This window comes from Micromesistius poutassou (genome assembly GCF_964030765.1).
Source record: "Micromesistius poutassou genome assembly, chromosome: 2".
Classification (NCBI taxonomy): Eukaryota; Metazoa; Chordata; class Actinopteri; order Gadiformes; family Gadidae; genus Micromesistius; species Micromesistius poutassou.
This window is the reverse complement of record NC_140272.1, coordinates 6,926,905-6,946,600: the sequence shown is the minus strand read 5'-3', so window position 1 is coordinate 6,946,600 and position 19,696 is coordinate 6,926,905. Positions and strand designations below refer to the sequence as shown.

Here is a 19,696-nt window from a genome sequence, read left to right as displayed (position 1 = left end):
AGAAGTTAAGACCAAAACTACACTTCTAACAAGTTGACGATTAATTGATCCGCCAATTAAAACGACATGGAGTAATTACAGAACGACTTCTCCAGATAGCGCGGAGTTCATAGTTCAGGGACGTCAGGAGAGCAGGCTGGGTCCCCCAGTCCCCCGTCTCGGGTTTTAATCCCGGGTCCACACGGTAGGATCAGTCCTAGAGGCTTCACCTTCCATCGCTCCATCCCTCTGGATTTGGTGACAGACCTAAAAGCCTTTTGTTGCAATCTTAGCCAATGGAGACGGATGACGACAGCGGGCAGTGCAGATATATAAAGCGCCCTTATTGACCGCACTTGCACATTTCTCAATTCTGAACACTCACACCTCCGTGGACTCACTGGTGTTGAACCGGGAACCACAACAACCAGTACATGTGCGCGGGGTACACGTCCACGAGGAACACTTATCTCCCACTTTCCCTCTGAACTGCCTTGACGCGCTGAAGGCTGAAACGCACTTTTCTTTTCGTGTTCATTTGTCGCCGAAAGCGCCGCGCAGTCCGGGCAGGGCGACCGGCTGGGACCAGCTCCTCATCCTCCTCCTCCTCCTCCTCCTCCTCCTCCTCCTCTTCCCCGAATGCTCGTCTTGAGGCCGGTCTAGCGGAGACCCAGAAGGCTCGCGAGGACAGCACGACACCCCCGCCGCGTAAAGTTGCATCGCGGGCACCGAGCGGATCGTCATGCCGAGCTCCTCCACCCTCCTCCTGTGCCTGACTGTGCTGCTCTCCCCGGGACTGTCCGGCAGCGACCCGCCCCATCTCCCGCTGCTGCCGGCCGGCGAGGCGCCCACGGACCCCGGGCTGTCACTGCTGGACGAGGACGCGGGCTCCCACGAGTGTTCCGCGTGCGTGTGGCGGGAACAAAGCAAAGTGTTGCGGCTGGAGACCATCAAGTCGCAGATCCTCAGCAAGCTGCGGCTGAAGCACGCACCCAACATCAGCCGCGAGGTGGTGAACCAGCTGCTGCCCAAGGCGCCGCCGCTCCAGCAGCTGCTGGACCACCACGACTTCCAGGGCGACGCGTCGTCCCAGGACGAGTTCATGGAGGAGGACGAGTACCACGCCACCACGGAGTCCGTCATCACCATGGCCTCGGAGCGTGAGTAGACCCAGTGATGGGAAGGTGAATGAGGGAGGACGCAGGGTACTTGTCACCGGGAACCACCGGCGGTCGCTGCTTGTGGAGGGGTGAACCTGGGTCCTCTTGTGGAGGGGTGAACCCTTGTGGAGGGGTGAACCCGGGTCTGCTTGTGGAGGGGTGAACCTGGGTCTGCTGTTGGAGGGGTGAACCCGGGTCCTGCTTGTGGTGGGGTGAACCCTGGTCTGCTGTTGGAGGGGTGAACCCGGATCCTGCTTGTGGAGGGGTGAACCCGGGTCCTGCTTGTGGAGGGGTGAACCCGGGTCCTGCTTGTGGAGGGGTGAACCCGGGTCCTGCTTGTAGAGGGGTGAACCCTGGTCTGCTTGTGGAGGGGTGAACCCGGGACCTCTTGTAGTGGGGTGAACCCGGGTCTGCTTGTGGAGGGGTGAACCGGGGTCCTTTTGTGGAGGGGTGAACCCGGGTCTCTCCCCGGGCTGGAGACATCTGGAGTCTGAACCAGCTTTATGTCAGCTGCTGGCCACGCCTGTCAATCTATGGATCCCGTTTGAACTTGATAAATCAATAACAGATAGTATGATGGGGTCTGTGGACTGAAGACGAGTCCCCCCTGGACCTGATGTGGGTGAGGACCTCTGAGGTCTCTCTGTCAGGGTTCTGGTTTACAGTTCTGGGTTCTCGGTCTTGACTTGTCACCAACCAAACATTCATGCAAAGTCCTCAGAAGTCCAGATGTAACTTCATTGGAGCCCATGTCCTGATGTCCTGATGTCCTCTTGTCCTCTTGTCCTCATGTCCTTGTGTCCTCATGCTCAAAGGGACGTGTTCTGTTCTGAACCTCTGAAGGCTCTCCTGAGTTTGGAGTTTTAGATTCACTTGCGCTGTTTGTGTCATATTGTGACCTGGAGAGCAAGAAGGAGGACGTCAGAAAGCCCGCCATCGATAGAGAAAATCTGGCACTGGATCCAGTAGGCTGGATCCAGTGGATCCAGTAGGGATCCAGTAGGTTACCACGTCACCGAGCGCTTTAATTACCGCAATCATGCGCCTTCCCTTGTCGTGTGATTCGGCTTGACGCACACACACACACACACACACACACACACGCACACACGCACACTGCGCAGCTCTCAAAGACATCTCACAAAATTGCTGTTGAACCCTGGCAGCTGTGCTCTATCGCTCTTTTATAAGGGGCTCTACCGGACTCCCTGCTGTTCATCGCAGTGAGAAAAAGTGTGTCCAAAAAGCTGCCATTGTTCGCGGCCCCCACCCCCCCGCCCCCCCGGCCGCACTTGCCTTTTAAATGCGAAGTTTATAGCGAGGCTCGTTTCTTCTCCACGGGGACACAAAGAGGAGAGCACTCCGGGTCGAGGGGAGTGTGTGACCTCTCCAACAACATTTACACACATAATATATTCCGCACAAGGCGCATTAAATCGCCTCCAAATAATCTGGTTTCCTCTCGAGGGGGAGATGTGCGTGTGCGGGTTCGATGCTCGTGGTTTCTCGATGCGTGATCATGCGGATCAGAATGAACTTTTCTGCTTTTAATTCGAATTGAGTGCAAAATATGACGCACCGTGACCGGTCCTGGACGTTAGAGCTTTATCCGCTTTATTCACGTGTTCCTCGTTCTGTATTGATGACGACGTGAAGTGCAGAGACGCGGTGATGAAGTTAGGATGTTGACCAACGCGTTGGTCCATGGAGTTAAGAATGGATGGATCATAATGTTTCCATTTCATAGGAATATGGCATGGATTCTATGTACTGTATATCTAATTCTTAGTATTCGTAAGTTATATATATATATATATATATATATATATATATATAGATAGATAGATAGATAGATAGATAGATAGATAGATATACTGGATCTCTGCAGATTCCATTAAAACATAAGCACTGTTTAAGAGCAGTTGACGGCGCGGGCGTTTAGTTCATTAAGCTAATGTCATCCTTCTGCTTTGGGTTGTCCTACTCCTCCCTCTGCACCTGTCCATATGAGGAAGGATAAATTAGAATGATTCACAGGCCTCTCACACGCACGCACGCACGCACACACACGCATGCACACACACACACACACACACACGCACGCACGCACGCACGCACGCACGCATGCATGCATGCACACACACACACACACACACACACACACACACACACACACACACACACACACACACACACACACACACACACACACACACACACACACACACACACATAACAGCTTCCAGCCCCCCACCATTGCTCTCTTTTTCATTCTCTCTCTCTCTTTCTCTCTCTCTCTCTCCCATGTGCACACGTATGCACACACACATGCATGCACAAACACATACACACACGTACATACAAACACACACACACACACACACACACACACACACACACACACACACACACTACTCTCCCTCTTAGCTTCCATCACTTCCCCAACCCCTCACTGCAGATGGTGACGGCTCCTGACAACCAATCACATCGCGTCTATGAGAATTATGAGAAAAGTAATGTGTTGTCAAAGTGCTCAGCCTCCATTAGGCACCATCACATGTTACCTGGTTTAAGTCCCTGTTGTAACCCCTGAGATACAGATAAACACACACACACACACACACACACACACACACACACACACACACACACACACACACACACACACACACACACACACACACACACACAAACACACAGGTACACACATACACATACTCGTTCTAGGAAACGCAACACATGCACTTATTAACACATAGAAACACACACACACACAAACACACACATATTCATACTAAGAGACGCAACGCATGAACTTCTTAACACACACACCCACACACACACACACACACACACACACACACACACACACACACACACACATGTATCCGTTCTAAGACACACGTACTTAATTAAGACACAAACACACGCACATACTAAGACACACACACAGAGCTCCTGCTGTCTTCCTCCCTCTCTTCCCTGGTGAGGATGAGGAGGAGAATGGAGGAAAGAGGAAGAGTGCATCTCTCTCTTGGCTGTGGAGTCTCAGTGATCTACAGAGTCATAGAGCCGCTACAGCCTCCCTCTCTCCCCCTCTTTTGCTCCCTCCCTTTCTCCCTCTCCCTCTTCCTATATCTCTCTCTACCTATATCTCCCTCTCCCTCTATCTTAACCTCTTCTCCCTCTCCCTTTATATATTCTCCCTCTCCCTATCTCTCTCTATCCCTCTCCCTCTCGCTATATCCTTCTCTCTCCCTCTACCTATATCTCTATTCCTCTCCCTATCTCTCTCTCTCTCTCTCTCATATCTCTCTATCTCCCTCTACCTATTTCTCTATTCCTCTCTCTATCTCTCTCTCTCCTTCTACCTATCTCACTCTCTCTTTATCCCTCTCCCTATCTCTCTCTCTCTCCCTCTACCCATCTCTCTCTCTCCATATCCCTATCTCTCTCTCTCCCGCTCCCTATATCTCCCCCTCTTCCATCCCCATGGCGTGCAATCCGTGGTGTTTGATGATGGTGTCTCATGGTGGTGTCTGATAGTGGTGTTTGATGCTGATGTTTGATGCTGGTGTTTGAGGGTGGTGTTTGAGGGTGGTGTGTGATGGTGTGGTGTGAAGGTGCTGTATGATGGTGATGTTTGATGGTGGTGTCTGAGGGTGGTGTTTGATGGTGGTGTGTGATGGTGGTGTCTGAGGGTGCGGTTTGATGGTGCAGTTTGAAGGTAGTGTTTGATGATGGTGGTGTGTGATGGTGCGGTGTGAAGGTAGTGCTTGATGCTGGTGTTTGGTGGTGTGGTGTTTGGTGCTGTTTGATGGTGGTGTCTGAGGGTGGTGTGTGATGGTGGTGTGTGATGGTGCGGTGTGAAGGTGGTGCTTGATGCTGGTGTTTGATGATGGTGCGGTGTGATGGTGCGGTGTGAAGGTGGTGCTTGATGCTGGTGTTTGATGATGGTGCGGTGTGATGGTGCGGTGTGAAGGTGGTGCTTGATGCTGATGTTTGATGGTGCTGTGGGTTCAGGCGGTACGTGGGGAGCTGGCCCCATGCCAGCGTCTCCTTAGTATTCACCCAGGCTTCGTGAGCGCTGCAGTGGGTTGACAGGGTCCATGCGTACGTTCTGCTCTCTAATTACTATGAAATCTCATGGAAAAGTGGAGCTATTTATATCATATTGCGGCACTTTATGTACTAAGACACCCCCCCAACACCCAACACATACAATGTGTTGCAAAGTCAAGTGGGTTCGCTGCTCTCCTCATGCAGGGGAAATGTGCAATTTGCCGGCAGTTTGCTGATTAGCTGTGCAGTTTGTACACTTTGTACCATCGCCTGTGTGTGAGTGGGAGTGTATGAACGTACGTATGTACATATGCATGTTTGTATGTATGTTTTTATGTGTGTATGTATGTATGTATGTATGTGTGTGCTTATGTATGTACATATGTGTATAATGTACAGATCTGTGTATGTACGTATGTATATATGTATGTATCTATGTATGCATAGTATAGTATACCACACTCACATACACGCACCAACACACATTCTGTCTTGAAGACCGACTATTACTATGCTGAAACTTTGAATGATGCCACCATCACGATTCGGAAATGGAAGAGATTATGTTTGTGTTTTGATATTACATGTGTTGTTCAGATGAGTTATGAATCGCCCAGGAAGAAAGACTCCAGCAGAGAGCAGCACTGACTCACAGGCCCTGCCAGCATGGATCTCCGGCGGCCCGTAGGTGATGGAGAGACCCCAGAATGTGACATGCTCCTTTAGGGGGCTACAGCACACGGGAGGAGATAGATATTCCTCAGCATATTATCTGCAGTGTATCAGGGATCAAAACTCCTTCATGTTTATTTGTTGACAACTATGCCGCTATTGTTATGTAATCCTGCCGTCTCAGCAGGCATAAATGCAAACTATTACACAAATACGTGCACACACACACACACACACACACACACACACAGAAGAATGGAGCCACACACACACAAACAGAGGCACTCGGCAGCAGAGTTCTCCTATTGACACAAAGGGTCAGCGAGTTCACATCTAGGTGAGACTATTAACCTCCCGGCTCTTTCTTCAGCGGCATGGCGGACCGGTAGTAACTTGAACACTTACCCCCCCCCCCCACACACACACACACACACACACACACGTGTGGTTGCGTGCGAGCGTGCACACAAACACACACACACACACACACACACAAGCATGTACACACACACACACACACACACACACACACACACACACACACAAACACACATACAAATGCACACAAACACACGCACACACACACACACACACACACACACACACACACACACACACACACACACACACACACACACACATGCCGAGTCATCCACTAACCACTCCCACCCAAACCAGGCTTTATAGTGCTGACCCTATAAAAGGCTCATTTCCTGAGGTGCAGGAACCATAAAAGCCGACGCAGAGTGCTGAAAGGACACACAGCGCCCCTGCCTTCCAACCACTTGTTAGTGTTTGCTGAAAGTCGATGACTATGTGAGGTTTTTACAGATTGATTCATTCCACGGAGGTCTGTTTGACGACAGCACCTGTTCCTTCAGTCCGTCGGCTTGTAGGAGTTGTGGGAATTCACCGAGGGGGGGGCGGAGGGGGGCGGGTCCTGTGATCATTTGTTTGGACAATCAGCCTGTGTTGGTTGTTTTTAAAGGGGTGAAAAACTTGGCGCGTTTGTTCCGAGGGACTGAGGAAAATGCACAACACGCTGTCAACTTTATGGCTAATAAAATTTCAAAGGCACCAAAGTCTATTAATAAGGCAGCAAAATGTCCCCTGGACTCAGGAATCTCACTCCTCCCCCCCTCCCCTGTTCCCACGCTCCGGACCTCACCGCCGCCATCTTGCTTTTTCAATTCAAGGAATTTGGGGAATATTTCATTCTTGTGACTTTTTTTTTTAATCTACACTGTACCAAAACAGAACCCAGACTACAGTGACACACGGCCTCTCACAGCCTCTCATGCGGCCTCTCACACAGCCTCTCATACGGCCTCATAAGGCCTCTCACACAGCCTCTCACACGGCCTCACAAGGCCTCTCACACGGCCTCTCACATGGCCTCACAAGGCCTCTCATACGGCCTCTCACATGGCCTCTCATACAGCCTCACAAGGCCTCTCACATGGCCTCTCATACAGCCTCACAAGGCCTCTCATACGGCCTCTCATATAGCCTCACACGGCCTCTCATACAGCCTCTCACGGCCTCTCATACAGCCTCACACAGCCTCTCATACGGCCTCTCACACAGCCTCTCATACAGCCTCTCAGCCTCATACGTTCTCTCACACGGCCTCTCATACGGCCGCTCATACAGCCTCTCTCACGGCCTCTCACAAGCTCCTCCTGAAGGGAGGCAGGGAGGCACAGAGACAGTACAGTAGGCTGCTTGTGTCAGCCCCCAAACGAGGCATTATTCAGAAGGCAAGGAAGACGGCGTGCTGGGGCTCCGGTCCCTCAATGTGGGGCCGGAGCCGGCCGGGCTGGAGGCTAGAGCGGAGGGGAGGGGAGCGGAGGGGAGGAGGGGGGGGGTGGAGGAGGAGGGGGTGGGGGTGGTGGTGGAGGTGGTGCTGGTGGTGGTCGAGGTGATGTGGGGGTGGTGCTGGTGCTTGTAGGAGGGATGGTGGTTGTGGATGTGGAGGGAGTGATGGTGGTAATGGTGGTGGGGATGTGGTGGAGGTGGTGGTAGTGGTGGTGGTGGTGGAGGGAGTGATGGTGGTGGTGGTGGTGGGGATGTGGTGGAGGTGGTGGTAGTGGTGGTGGTGGTGGAGGGAGTGATGGTGGTGGTGGTGGAGGTGGGGATGTGGTGGAGGTGGTGGTTGTGAAGGTGGTGGTGGTGGTGGTGGTGGAGGTGGTGGTGGTGTAGGGCTAGTTGTAGGGGAATGACTGTGGGTCCACAGGGAGTAGCGAGAGATGCAGTCCTGTCCTAAAGGGGCAGAAATCATTAAGAGGTTTTATAGCCACAATTAAAAAAGACCCGAAACAGATGTTATGTTTCACTAATAAAAGACATAATTACTTCACAGCAGTAATTAAGCCCTGTGTAGGAACACGAGTGAGCTGTGTGTGTGTGTGTGCCTGGTGTGCTTCTGTGCGCGTGTGTGCCTGTGTTGTTGTGTGTGTGTGCCTGTGTTAGAGTCCATTATATAAGCATAGAAAATGCAGCATTGGCATAATACAGGTTCATACAGGTTCATAATGCAGGTTTATGGTTCATAATGCAGGTTCATACAGGTTCATAATGCAGGTTTATGGTTCATAATGCAGGTTTATGGTTCATAATGCAGGTTCATACAGGTTCATAATGCAGTTTTATGGTTCATAATGCAGGTTTATGGTTCATAATGCAGGTTCATACAGGTTCATAATGCAGGTTTATGGTTCTTAATGCAGGTTTATGGTTCATAATGCAGTTTTATGGTTCATAATGCAGGTTTATGGTTCATAATGCAGGTTCATACAGGTTCATAATGCAGGTTTAGGGTTCATAATGCAGGTTTATGGTTCATAATGCAGGTTCATGGTTCATAATGTAAGTTTATAATGCAGGTTTATGGTTCATAATACAGGTTCATACAGGTTCATAATACAGGTTCATAATGCAGGTTCATACAGGTTCATAATGCAGGTTTATGGTTCATAATGCAGGTTCATAATGCAGGTTTATGGTTCATAATGCAGGTTCATACAGGTTCATAATGCAAGTTTATGGTTCATAATGCAGGTTTATGGTTCATAATGCAGGTTCATACAGGTTCATAATGCAGGTTTATGGTTCATAATGCAGGTTTATGGTTCATAATGCAGGTTTAGGGATCATAATGCAGGTTCATAATGCAGGTTCATACAGGTTCATAATGCAGGTTTAGGGTTCATAATGCAGGTTCATACAGGTTCATAATGCAGGTTTATGGTTCATAATATGGTTCCCCCGGGCTGTGCTCTGTGAAGATGCACAGTTAACGGGGGGATAACCTACTGATTATCCACATGAAAATTTAATTAGCTGTCTTTTCTATAGAGATGGGATCTGCACTCTGCCGTATAAATCACCTGTGGTTGCATTTTCCCTCCGCCTCGTACCTCAGTAACCCCAGGAAGCTCATTAGGGGAAGCACATCGCACAAGGTCTAAATGTTCTTCAGGGACCAAGCCAAACTTTGATTTATGCAGAACACTTTGGGAATGACTGAGGCCCATTAGTTAGTTTGAAGAGAGCGAGTGCAGACCCTCCCTAGGTGTGTTGATCGCTTGTGGAGAGAACAGAACAGACTTGTGTTCAGACCCCTAACATGTGTGATCTAGATCAGAGGAACCTGAGCCCGCTTTCTGGGACGGATCCTGTGGGGTTGAACGGTTCACTACGGCTTTATAGCGCACAGAGGAACACGAGCACACAGACTCGCAGCACAGCACAGCTTTGATACACTTACGCTGTGTGTGCATGTGTGTGCGTGTGTGTGTGTGTGTGGGCGTACGTACTTGCAGGTGTGTGTGTGTGTGTGTGTGTGTGCACGGCTGCACGCACAATGAATAAGAAATATCAAGAATACTTCTGACATTGAGTGCAATTCAGCAGAGCAACATCAACATGTTTGTGTGTGGATAGTTATTGTTTGTATGTATTGGGCAAAGAATCCAGGGTTAATCCAGAGTAATAAAATAAAGTGACATGTGCAAGAGGATGTCCAGCCCCTCCGGAGGCACCAGTACTCCATGCCCCACAGCGGCATGCGGCTTGAGAGTGTTTTGGTGCTTTTTAGACGACCACTCACCAGCGAGGCTGTAGTGGGCACTGCCAATCACACAGTGTTGCTCTGACATTGTGGCGTATCGCTGAATCAGGCTAATTGTCGTGTCTCCTTAGAACGGTCTGTGTGTCTTTTTAAAAAATACGACATTTTGGCAAAAACAGGGTTTCAGTTCAAAACAAACAGACACAAGAACACAAGACAAACACACAGGTCGGTCCTCAGAGCCAGAATCGGGCCGACTCAGAGGCTCAGAGGCCAAGTCCTTGGTCCAAGTCCTGCTGGCGGGTGGTACCGAGGGGCTGAGTCAGGGACAGGCCCCCTGGAAGCAGCGCACCGTGGGGAGGGCTGCTGGTGCCACATCAGATACCAGCGTGTCACCCTAGCCCTGCTCATTACTGCTATCGCACGCAGACCTGCACCTGGCAGCTGTTTTGTTCCTGCGGATTCCTCAGCTCCACCGCGGGCACAACAAGTCCTGCTGGATCAGGAGTTTGTTGTTTTGTTTTTTGTCTTGCGAACACAATTGTCTTTTGTTATGCACAAAATGTACTCCTGATTTGGGCACAATGGAGGAAGTACATAATATCAGAGGTCAAGTCATGGCTGGTTACTTGTCTCATAAAAACCGTCTCATTAAAAAGCTGCTTTAAATGGTGGCAAATCAGGGGCCGCCATTAAACCCACAGGAAGTGGCTTTAATGGGTTGTTTCTATTAGGTACTGGGGAAGGGGCTAATATGCTTTTAATGGCTTTATTTTCTATTAGGCGCAGATGGGTGAACTTTACAGTAGAGACTGCAGTCATTGCAGCGGGATTCTCCTTTATTCATAACAGACGTATTAAAACTTGCAGAGGATTATCTCAAAAGCCACACCATATAATGAGCTATTTTAGCACAAGGTACATGTTATGATGGCTTATGAAGTAGAGTATTAGGAATGAGTCAGGCTGTGTCTTAATGGCTCACCTAAAGCCAGGCCACTGCTTTCACTTTGGCACTACTTGCCAGGTCTGTGAGGGTGAGAAGAATCTTCTCAGTTCACATACCCATTTGGGTGAAGCCCTGGGCTGTCTGTGTCATCACAGAGCATTCTTTACTCTAGTTGTGTTTCCCAGTTAGTGAAGTTCACATTGCAGATAGCTTACTGGTTAATCTGTTTCAGCAGAAGTTCATCACATCTGCATTTGGATTGCAGCCTTTGGTCTTGTATGTATCAGTAGTGAGAAGGACAAGATGGAATGAGTCACTGGTCATTGGGTTGTGGGTTATAGTTTCATATTAGGACATGAATCCCATGTTTGTATCTTGTATAGAGCTGAGCAGTGTGGTTCTACCTCTGGTTTTTCGGTTGCACTGCGATGCTTTTGGGTCAATCCCTGATGTGCATGCATCAATTAGCTTGTTATTAATTATTTACGAACGCCATTCAGATCTTGGCACCTATTTGTTGTCAGTTGTTGCGTACAAATGCTACACACACGGTGGGTAGCAGCAGAGTTGTCATATTTCAACAGTATGCAACACATTAGTCTCAAGTCTCCCTACAGCGATCATAGTGTTGTGATTTAACAGAAGGAATGATGGTTCCTGTGGTTGAGAACAAGCTTAAGGGGCTTTCAGCGCAAAGCCATTCAACAGCTTCAGTCGGACAGCAGTTCTTTAACATTGCATATTCATTTTCATACTCTGTCAATGTCACTGGCTGATCCGTGAAAGGCCGGATCTGCCCTCGCTAATCTGTTGAGATACGGGCAAACCAAAACCAAATTCAGTTTGTTTTGAAGTGAAATCCTGAAGCCCCTTTCTGGGTTGGATAAAACGCAGAGGAGGGAAAGAGAGGAGGGAAAGCTGATGCTAGAGAACCTTCCCTTTGCCGTTAACCTCCTGAATATGTGCTGGCACATAAACAAACACACATAAATATAGCCCGGCGTATCCCAGAGCGCATGTTTTATGTTTTAGTCATGCTTCCATACAGGCCTGTAGGTCTGTGTGGAGGCCAGGCTGGATGGTATGGATCGTGTTCAGCACTTATTATATCAGCTCCCACAGATTGCTCACATGTGCAAATATAGTGACAATATAGGAGAGCAAGCTTCCTCCCAGGGCTGGCGGTGGGGGGGGGGGGGGGTTGGGGCGTGTGTGTGAGTGAGTGTGTGTGTGTGTGTGTGTGTGTGTGCTCACTGGGATAGAACAGGCAGCATTAGGAGGTGTCTTTTGTTGCCCCGGGGGGGGTCTACTGTGCTAAGTCCTAATAGGAGTTTTGGGCCTGCCGTTGTCCCAGGGGAGGGGTCCTGAATGAGGGGGATCTAACTTCACCCCCACCCCGCCCCCCAACCCCGAGTCCTGCCTCCTCCTGCCTCCTCCTGCCTCCTCCTGCCTCCCCGGCCTACCCCGCCCCCCCCCCCCCCCCCAGCCTGCTCCCATGGGACGGCCCGGAGACAAAGAGGGAGTGGGGCTGGGGTGGGCCGGGATGTTTGGGGGTGCACCGCGGCCCCTGTCTTATTAGAAGGGTCGTGAAGGTGTCACCATGATTAATAGGCCGAGGTGCGTGGGGATACTCCAGAGCCACATTTATTCAGCACCAGGACTCCCCGACACACTCCCCAACCACAAAATGGCCCATTTGCATTTCCCATTAGGAAACGAAAAATATAGATATATATGCAAATGGAATCCCTATCTAGGTCTGTGCCTCACGCGTTCTCAGAGCTGGGCGTTGACAATAGATGACCAGCAGGTTGCCGCCGCCGCCACCGCCGCCGCCGCGGTGTTTATGGAGCGGGTTCTCACCTGGAGAACCGGTTCGGAGCAGATTGAGTTGCTGCTCGAGATGGTGGCGAGGAAAGTTAGTGTTGAGCGGCCGAGCGGGACTCTGAGAGCTCACCGGTTTAAGTTTATCATTCAGTCAAACCGGTCTGTCGGTCAAACTGTTTGAGCTGAGTGCCTGACGGGGGTTGGTCTTAGCTGAGGTACCGGCTTTATTTGACGTTAGTAGGGCTACCTTTATAGTGATGATGCAGGACATGTTGGAATACACTGAGAGGAATATATCCAGATGACACCATGTGTACTTGAAGGACTGCTGTTCAGCAGTGGGATTAACCCTCCTTTAGGCGTATCTGATGTGAGAACCAGAAGAGATTCCACCATCTTGTTCTCATACAGCGTTTACATGCGGTGGCGGTAAGAGGATGTTTTCCACATCTTCCCCCGTTTCCTCCGCCGTCCTCCCGGCTCCAGGACAACCTCAGCGCTCCTGGTTATTAAAGGTTATAAAACCGTGTTACACACGTGGGATATTAAAGATGAGAACCTCCCTGGTATGTTTCCCCTCCATCAGCGCGTGGGAGGGCAGGGCTCACCTGATCACAGGTACCTGGGGACGCCCCCCCCCCCCCGCGCACTCCGTCAGACCTCACCTGCAGATCAACGCCGCAATTAGACCGCAGGGAAATAAGCTGCACCAATAACGATGCTCGATGGAAGCCAGCGACTGTTTGCATTGGATGAAACCACCGGCCGCGTGCATTGGCTGTGTGCCGGCGCTTGTGATGAGGTGGAGGTCCTGCTCAAGCGGGATGTAACACTGCAGTACGGGGTTGTGGTTGGGGGAGAGGGTGGTGGGCGGTGGTTCTGGGAGGGGTTCCTCCACCTTCTCCTTGAGAGAGAGAGAGAGAGAGAGAGAGAGAGAGCAAGAGCTCACTTCAAATGATGAAGTGAGCAGAGCAGGACCTGAAGCTGTGCACACGGCAGGGCTCCACTCGCTCGCGGTCAGAGCAGTTCTGTTATTAATCAGAGCGGGCAGCGGGCAGCGAGAGCAAGTTCAGGTGGGGTTCAAGTGTCCACTGTGCTTTCGGTCAGTTAATGACAAGGTGCCATTGTTCCTTTTAAACGTACTGCCATCGCTGTGGAGCATGATTAGGCTTCGGGGGCGCTCAGCGCTCCATCGTTTCCCCATCACTCATCCACGTACCGGATCTATAGATCTATAGATGCACACATTGATTTCCCAAAGCGATCAATGTGCTCTTTGTTGAGCGTGATGAGGAACACACGTTTGTTTGTGTGTATTTAACAACATCCCAGTCCTCCTCCTCTCCCGCTGGATCGTCTTCCTGGCTTTGTCTCGGGGGTTCTGGGTTTGGTAAAGGCCGTCCACCGGGACCCACACACCGATAAAAACAACAACAAATAGTAGCTGCACATAAACTGCAGAATCATTGCCCTGGAGTTCGGTGGCTGATGAGCAAACACAACGCCCGCCTCCTTAATTGCCGTGACCCCAGCAACCCGTCAGGAGGAACATTGACATATTGTTTGTCCAGCGTGAGACACTGTATAATTTACACTCACTAATGATGGCGCTGAAGGGCCCAGGCGTCACCGCTTGGCCCCGGCTCAACGTTCCTTGGAGCCCGCTAACGGACGGTTCCCCGAACACCAGGGGATTCATACCTCTCTCCGGGCCTGCCCCATGATTCAATTACAACTCTTGTTTGGTGTCAACCAGGCCTGCCCGCTGTTCTCTGTGGCCCGGTGGAGCTCTCAGGGACAGGCTCCCATTGGCTGGAGGTGCTCCCACCGCCATGGAGACAACAAAACAAAAACAAAAACAAACCAAAGTAAAGTACTCCTTTACCGAAGTGAAGGAGTAAGAGACGGGAGGATCAGAGTAAACAATGCGCCGGCCTGGCTCTATTCTCCCAGATTGTAATTATTTTCTGGGGTCTGTTGTGAGGGAAGACATGTTCCCATCGCCCTTGACCTTCAAACTCAATCTAGCTATTAGCCCCCCCCCCCCCCCGCCCCCGCCCCACAGCATCCCGGAGATGTAAAAGGGCTGACGGTTTTGACCCCTGATCCCATTTCTTAACTAGGCCGGGGTTCCAAATGACCTTTTGACCCAGGAAGCATTTGCAGGTTGCCTGAGCAACCTCAGATTTGGCAATGATTGACGGGTCCATATAGTTAGTCCATATAGTTCCTTGTATTAAAACAACAACAGCAACAGCAGCACCACAACAACAACAAACCAGGAGAAAGATCCCAACATTATTAATGTAGTCAACTTTGAACAGGAGACAAATTAAACATAGCGAGTGAGAATGGGGGTTCACAAAGTCCTATTGTGCTCCGAGCCACATTATTATGCCAGATAGGGGCAGAATAAATTTGCCTTCATAAATGAATGCTTTTACATGGAAATTAATCTATGAATGCCAAAGATGGATGTGGTTATTTCCCACTGAAGTCTATGTAAATGAACAACTGTGCAGATTGGACATATGCTGCCAAAGAAACACAAATAAATAAAGATATTGTGGGTCACTTTTTTTCAGCCCATGCATTCATCCAGAAATGATACTTGTCCTTCCTCTGTGGGGCTGCCAGGATCAGTTTGGGGTTTAGACGTGCTTATCTGAAGGTGGACTGGAGCATTTCATTGTGATTGACCCATGGGAATCAAAGGTGACCATCTGGCTACTGGTAACCATTACTAAACCTTGTTTGAACATGCAAATGCTCCCAGGCGCAGGGCCCTGATGGAATCACTGATTTAAGTGGATTGAGGATCACAACAATGTCGAGGAGAGACACAATACTAGATATATAAAAGTATTTCTTTAAAATTGAAAAACATTCCCCTTGTGGAAATTGGAGCATGTGTATATTTAAAATGAGCAGAATTGTTTTTGCTTACGGACTTGTACATAGTTTGTAAGCAAACTATTCTTTGTCTTGACTTCAACCTATTAAAGAGTATCTGAATAGGATGTTGAGCTGAGTGGTAATTTTTAAAAGGTTTCGGAATTAAAAGGACATATAATCATTCCAAATAATCGATTCTCAGTTCAACTCAGATCTCAGATCAGTTCAAATCGTATTTGAGGATTAGATAATCTTCAAATTACTTATTCAACAAGAATATTCCTATTTAGATTGATATAATCTTAATACAGACACCCTTCAAATTTGAAAAATATAATGAATATAATTAAATTCATTAATGCTTTTAGAACCAATATGTGATGAGATCTTTAGGTAGAAGGACCAAGATGTGACCAATCACGAAAGCAGAGAGACTCAAGGAAGAACCAGTGTGATGAAACCAATACTAGGCTTGGTGACAAAGAGCTAAACTATTGATCAGCACAGAACAGAGTATTCACACATCTTAGAGGCATCCATCGTTGTCACTGAATTGGAGTAAAAATTTGCAAAAAGTAGAGATGTTCTGATACCATTTTTTCCTTCCCATACAGATTAGATTCCTGAACTTGAGTATCGGCCGATACAGAGTCCATACAGATACAGCATCTAGTATTGTGTTTGTGATGTTCTTTGCCTGTGTAGTAAATGAGCAACGTGATGGTATTGGATTGGCGCATAGACTTGCGTTCTCGCTGACACCCGATACTGCATTGTAGGAATCATCTGAGAAATTTCCGATACTGGTATCGGTATCAGAACAGCTCTAGTAAAAACTGTAATACCTTTGACCAGTAATCAGTGCTTTGTATAGTGCAGCACAGTGCAGTAACACATTTCCTGTGTGTGTGTGTGTGTGTCTGCAGCTGAGCCGCTGGTCCAGGTGGATGGGAAGCCCAGCTGCTGCTTCTTCAAGTTCAGCCCCAAGCTGATGTTCACCAAGGTGCTGAAGGCCCAGCTGTGGGTGTACCTGCGACCGCTGCAGCAGACCTCCACCGTGTACCTGCAGATCCTGCGGCTGAAGCCCGTCACGGAGCAGGGCAGCCGGCACATCCGCATCCGCTCGCAAAAGATCGAGCTAAACTCCCGCGTGGGCCACTGGAAGAGCATCGACTTCAAGCACGTCCTGCAGAACTGGTTCAAGCAGCCGCACACCAACTGGGGGATTGACATCAACGCCTTCGATGAGAGCGGACACGACCTGGCCGTCACCTCGCTGAGGCCCGGCGAGGAGGGACTGGTAAGGACCTCAGACCTGGCCCAGGGTGTAGGGGGGGGAGGGACTGGTAAGGACCTCAGACCTGGTCCAGGGTGTAGGGGGGGGAGGGACTGGTAAGGACCTCAGACCTGGCCCAGGGTGTAGGGGGGGGAGGGACTGGTAAGGACCTCAGACCTGGTCCAGGGTGTAGGGGGGGGAGGGACTGGTAAGGACCTCAGACCTGGCCCAGGGTGTAGGGGGGGGTAGGGACTGGTAAGGACCTCAGACCTGGCCCAGGGTGTAGGGGGGGGAGGGACTGGTAAGGACCTCAGACCTGGTCCAGGTTGTAGGGGGGGAGGGACTGGTAAGGACCTCAGACCTGGTCCAGGTTGTAGGGGGGGAGGGACTGGTAAGGACCTCAGACCTGGCCCAGGGTGTAGGGGGGGAGGGACTGGTAAGGACCTCAGACCTGGCCCAGGGTGTAGGGGGGTAGGGGCCGGACCTCAGACCTGGTCCAGGGTGTAGGAGGGGTAGGGTCTGGTCTGGACCTCAGACCTGGTCCAGGGTGTAGGGGGGGGTAGGGTCTGGTCTGGACCTCAGACGTGGCCCAGGGTGTAGGGGAAAAGGTCTGGGCTGGACCTCAGAACTGGCCCACGGTGTAGGGAGGGATTAGAGGCAGAAGGATCAATTATACAATTCTACCCCAGCTAAGTAAGGCCATGTCTGGAGGCCATGTCCACCATCCACAACCCCTCCTTCCATCACCAAACCACCAAACAACAAGCAAACATGACATGAAGATGGATATGTATGGATCTTTGAATATTTTAAGCCAACCCGACCATATATGAGTTTTAGAACTGTAAGTTGTTCAAGAACATCCCACCAAAATCAACCAATGACTCAAATGATCCGTAATTGAGATGGTTGTGAACCAGGTCTAGAGGAGGAACAGAGTAGGACTATCCTTTATTGACATCAGAGCAGGCTCACTTAACACCTCATAATGACGTAGTCCTATAGTCCTACCAATATTAAATGTAGTTCTATCGTCCTACCAAAACATAGTGATGTAGTCCTATTGTCCTACATGTCATCATCATACCAAATAAGGTGTTTCACCTAGAGGAGCCTAACTCTGAGCTTCATGTGAACTGAGAGGAGGTCATCAGATCCAGATCATCTGATCTTTACATCGTGTCCCCCCAGCCTGTACATCCAGCCCAGTGACTGCAGTGTTAGTTATGTAGGTCAGCTTTGTAGTGACCGTTCACAAAGCGGTCAGGGGGGTCAGATCCTCACACCACGTAGCAGAGGTCAGCTGTGGAGCCCGGGCCCTGCGGACCGCTGACCTCTGACCCCCGGCAGTGGGAGATGTTATCCTTTAGAGAGGAGATCAAACACCACGAGTACCATGAGTACCAAAATAAAACCAAGCACAACAAGCACGGAGCGGCCGGGCCAGCCCTCTTCTCAGCCATCAGCTCTGCTCTGCTCTGTTTTTCTCTTCCTTTTTTTGCTTTTTGGAAACAAACATCAGCCCCCGAGCCCAGGGTGATGGGTTGTAACCCTCTAGGCTTTCATCTTCCTCTTCTGAATGAGTCACAAACAAACCCCCAAAAATCTGTTGTGCTGGGGCCCTGCTGATCCGCTCTGGGGGGGGGGGGGGGGGAGGACCGTGGCTCTCAGTCACAGGTCCAGGTCAGGGGGACCACAAGGCTTTTGGGTCTAATGGGCCGTACAGAGTATACTGTGTACTGTTTCGGTGACCGTTACCATACCGTTAGATAAGTTAGTCTATGAGATAAATATTCATGTAGGGAAGAGAAGATAACATATCAGTTCATCTCTGTTCTGAATCACCTGAATGTTTTCTGCAAAACATACCTATGATACTTTCAAAGGCTACAGTAGTAGTACAGTATAGCAGGAAAGTAAGGAAGCTGATAATACTTCACAGAGAGCATCAATGCTTCTTCTAGTTTCAGTGCTCCGCCTTTGCCTCCACTGATCAAAGTAGAATGGAGTAATGCTGCTCATATCAAGATGATCCAAAGCAGGCCTGACCCAAACTACTGAGCAGGCCTGACTCAAACTACTGAGCAGGCCTGACTCAAACTACTGAGCAGGCCTGACCCAAACTACTGAGCAGACCTGACCCAAACTACTGAACAGACCTGACCCAAACTACTGAACTGACCTGACCCAAACTACTGAACAGACCTGACCCAAACTATTGAACAGACCTGACCCAAACTACTGAACTGACCTGACCCAAACTACTGAACAGACCTGACCCAAACTATTGAACAGGCCTGTCTCAAACTACTGAGCAGGCCTGAACTTGCACCCATGTTACAGTGTGCCACAAAGATAAAGACAATTTCCCCAGTATTGTTTTATAACCACCTCTTCCCACCTCCCTCGCCCCCTGATTCCAGCAGCCGTTCCTGGAGGTGAAGGTTCTGGAGACGACCAAGCGCTCCCGGAGGAACCTGGGTCTAGACTGCGACGAGCACTCCACCGAGTCCAGGTGCTGCCGCTACCCGCTGACGGTGGACTTCGAGGCCTTCGGCTGGGACTGGATCATCGCCCCCAAGCGCTACAAGGCCAACTACTGCTCGGGCCAGTGCGAGTACATGTTCATGCAGAAGTACCCGCACACCCACCTGGTGCAGCACGCCAACCCACGGGGCTCGGCCGGGCCCTGCTGCACACCCACCAAGATGTCCCCCATCAACATGCTGTACTTCAACGACAAGCAGCAGATCATCCACGGCAAGATCCCGGGCATGGTGGTGGACCGGTGCGGCTGCTCCTAG

General features: G+C 50.1%; 1 protein-coding gene across 1 annotated transcript; it reads left to right on the top strand.

Annotated features, from left to right (window-relative positions):
• Nucleotides 1-721: 721 nt before the first annotated feature.
• On the top strand, nucleotides 722-19,696 carry LOC311338809 (growth/differentiation factor 11-like; the record flags this gene model as incomplete). Its single annotated transcript, XM_084464133.1, has 3 exons — nucleotides 722-1,139; nucleotides 16,543-16,916; nucleotides 19,316-19,696. 3 exons carry the CDS (start codon nucleotides 722-724, stop codon nucleotides 19,694-19,696), a joined length of 1,173 nt encoding a protein of 390 aa, XP_084320259.1.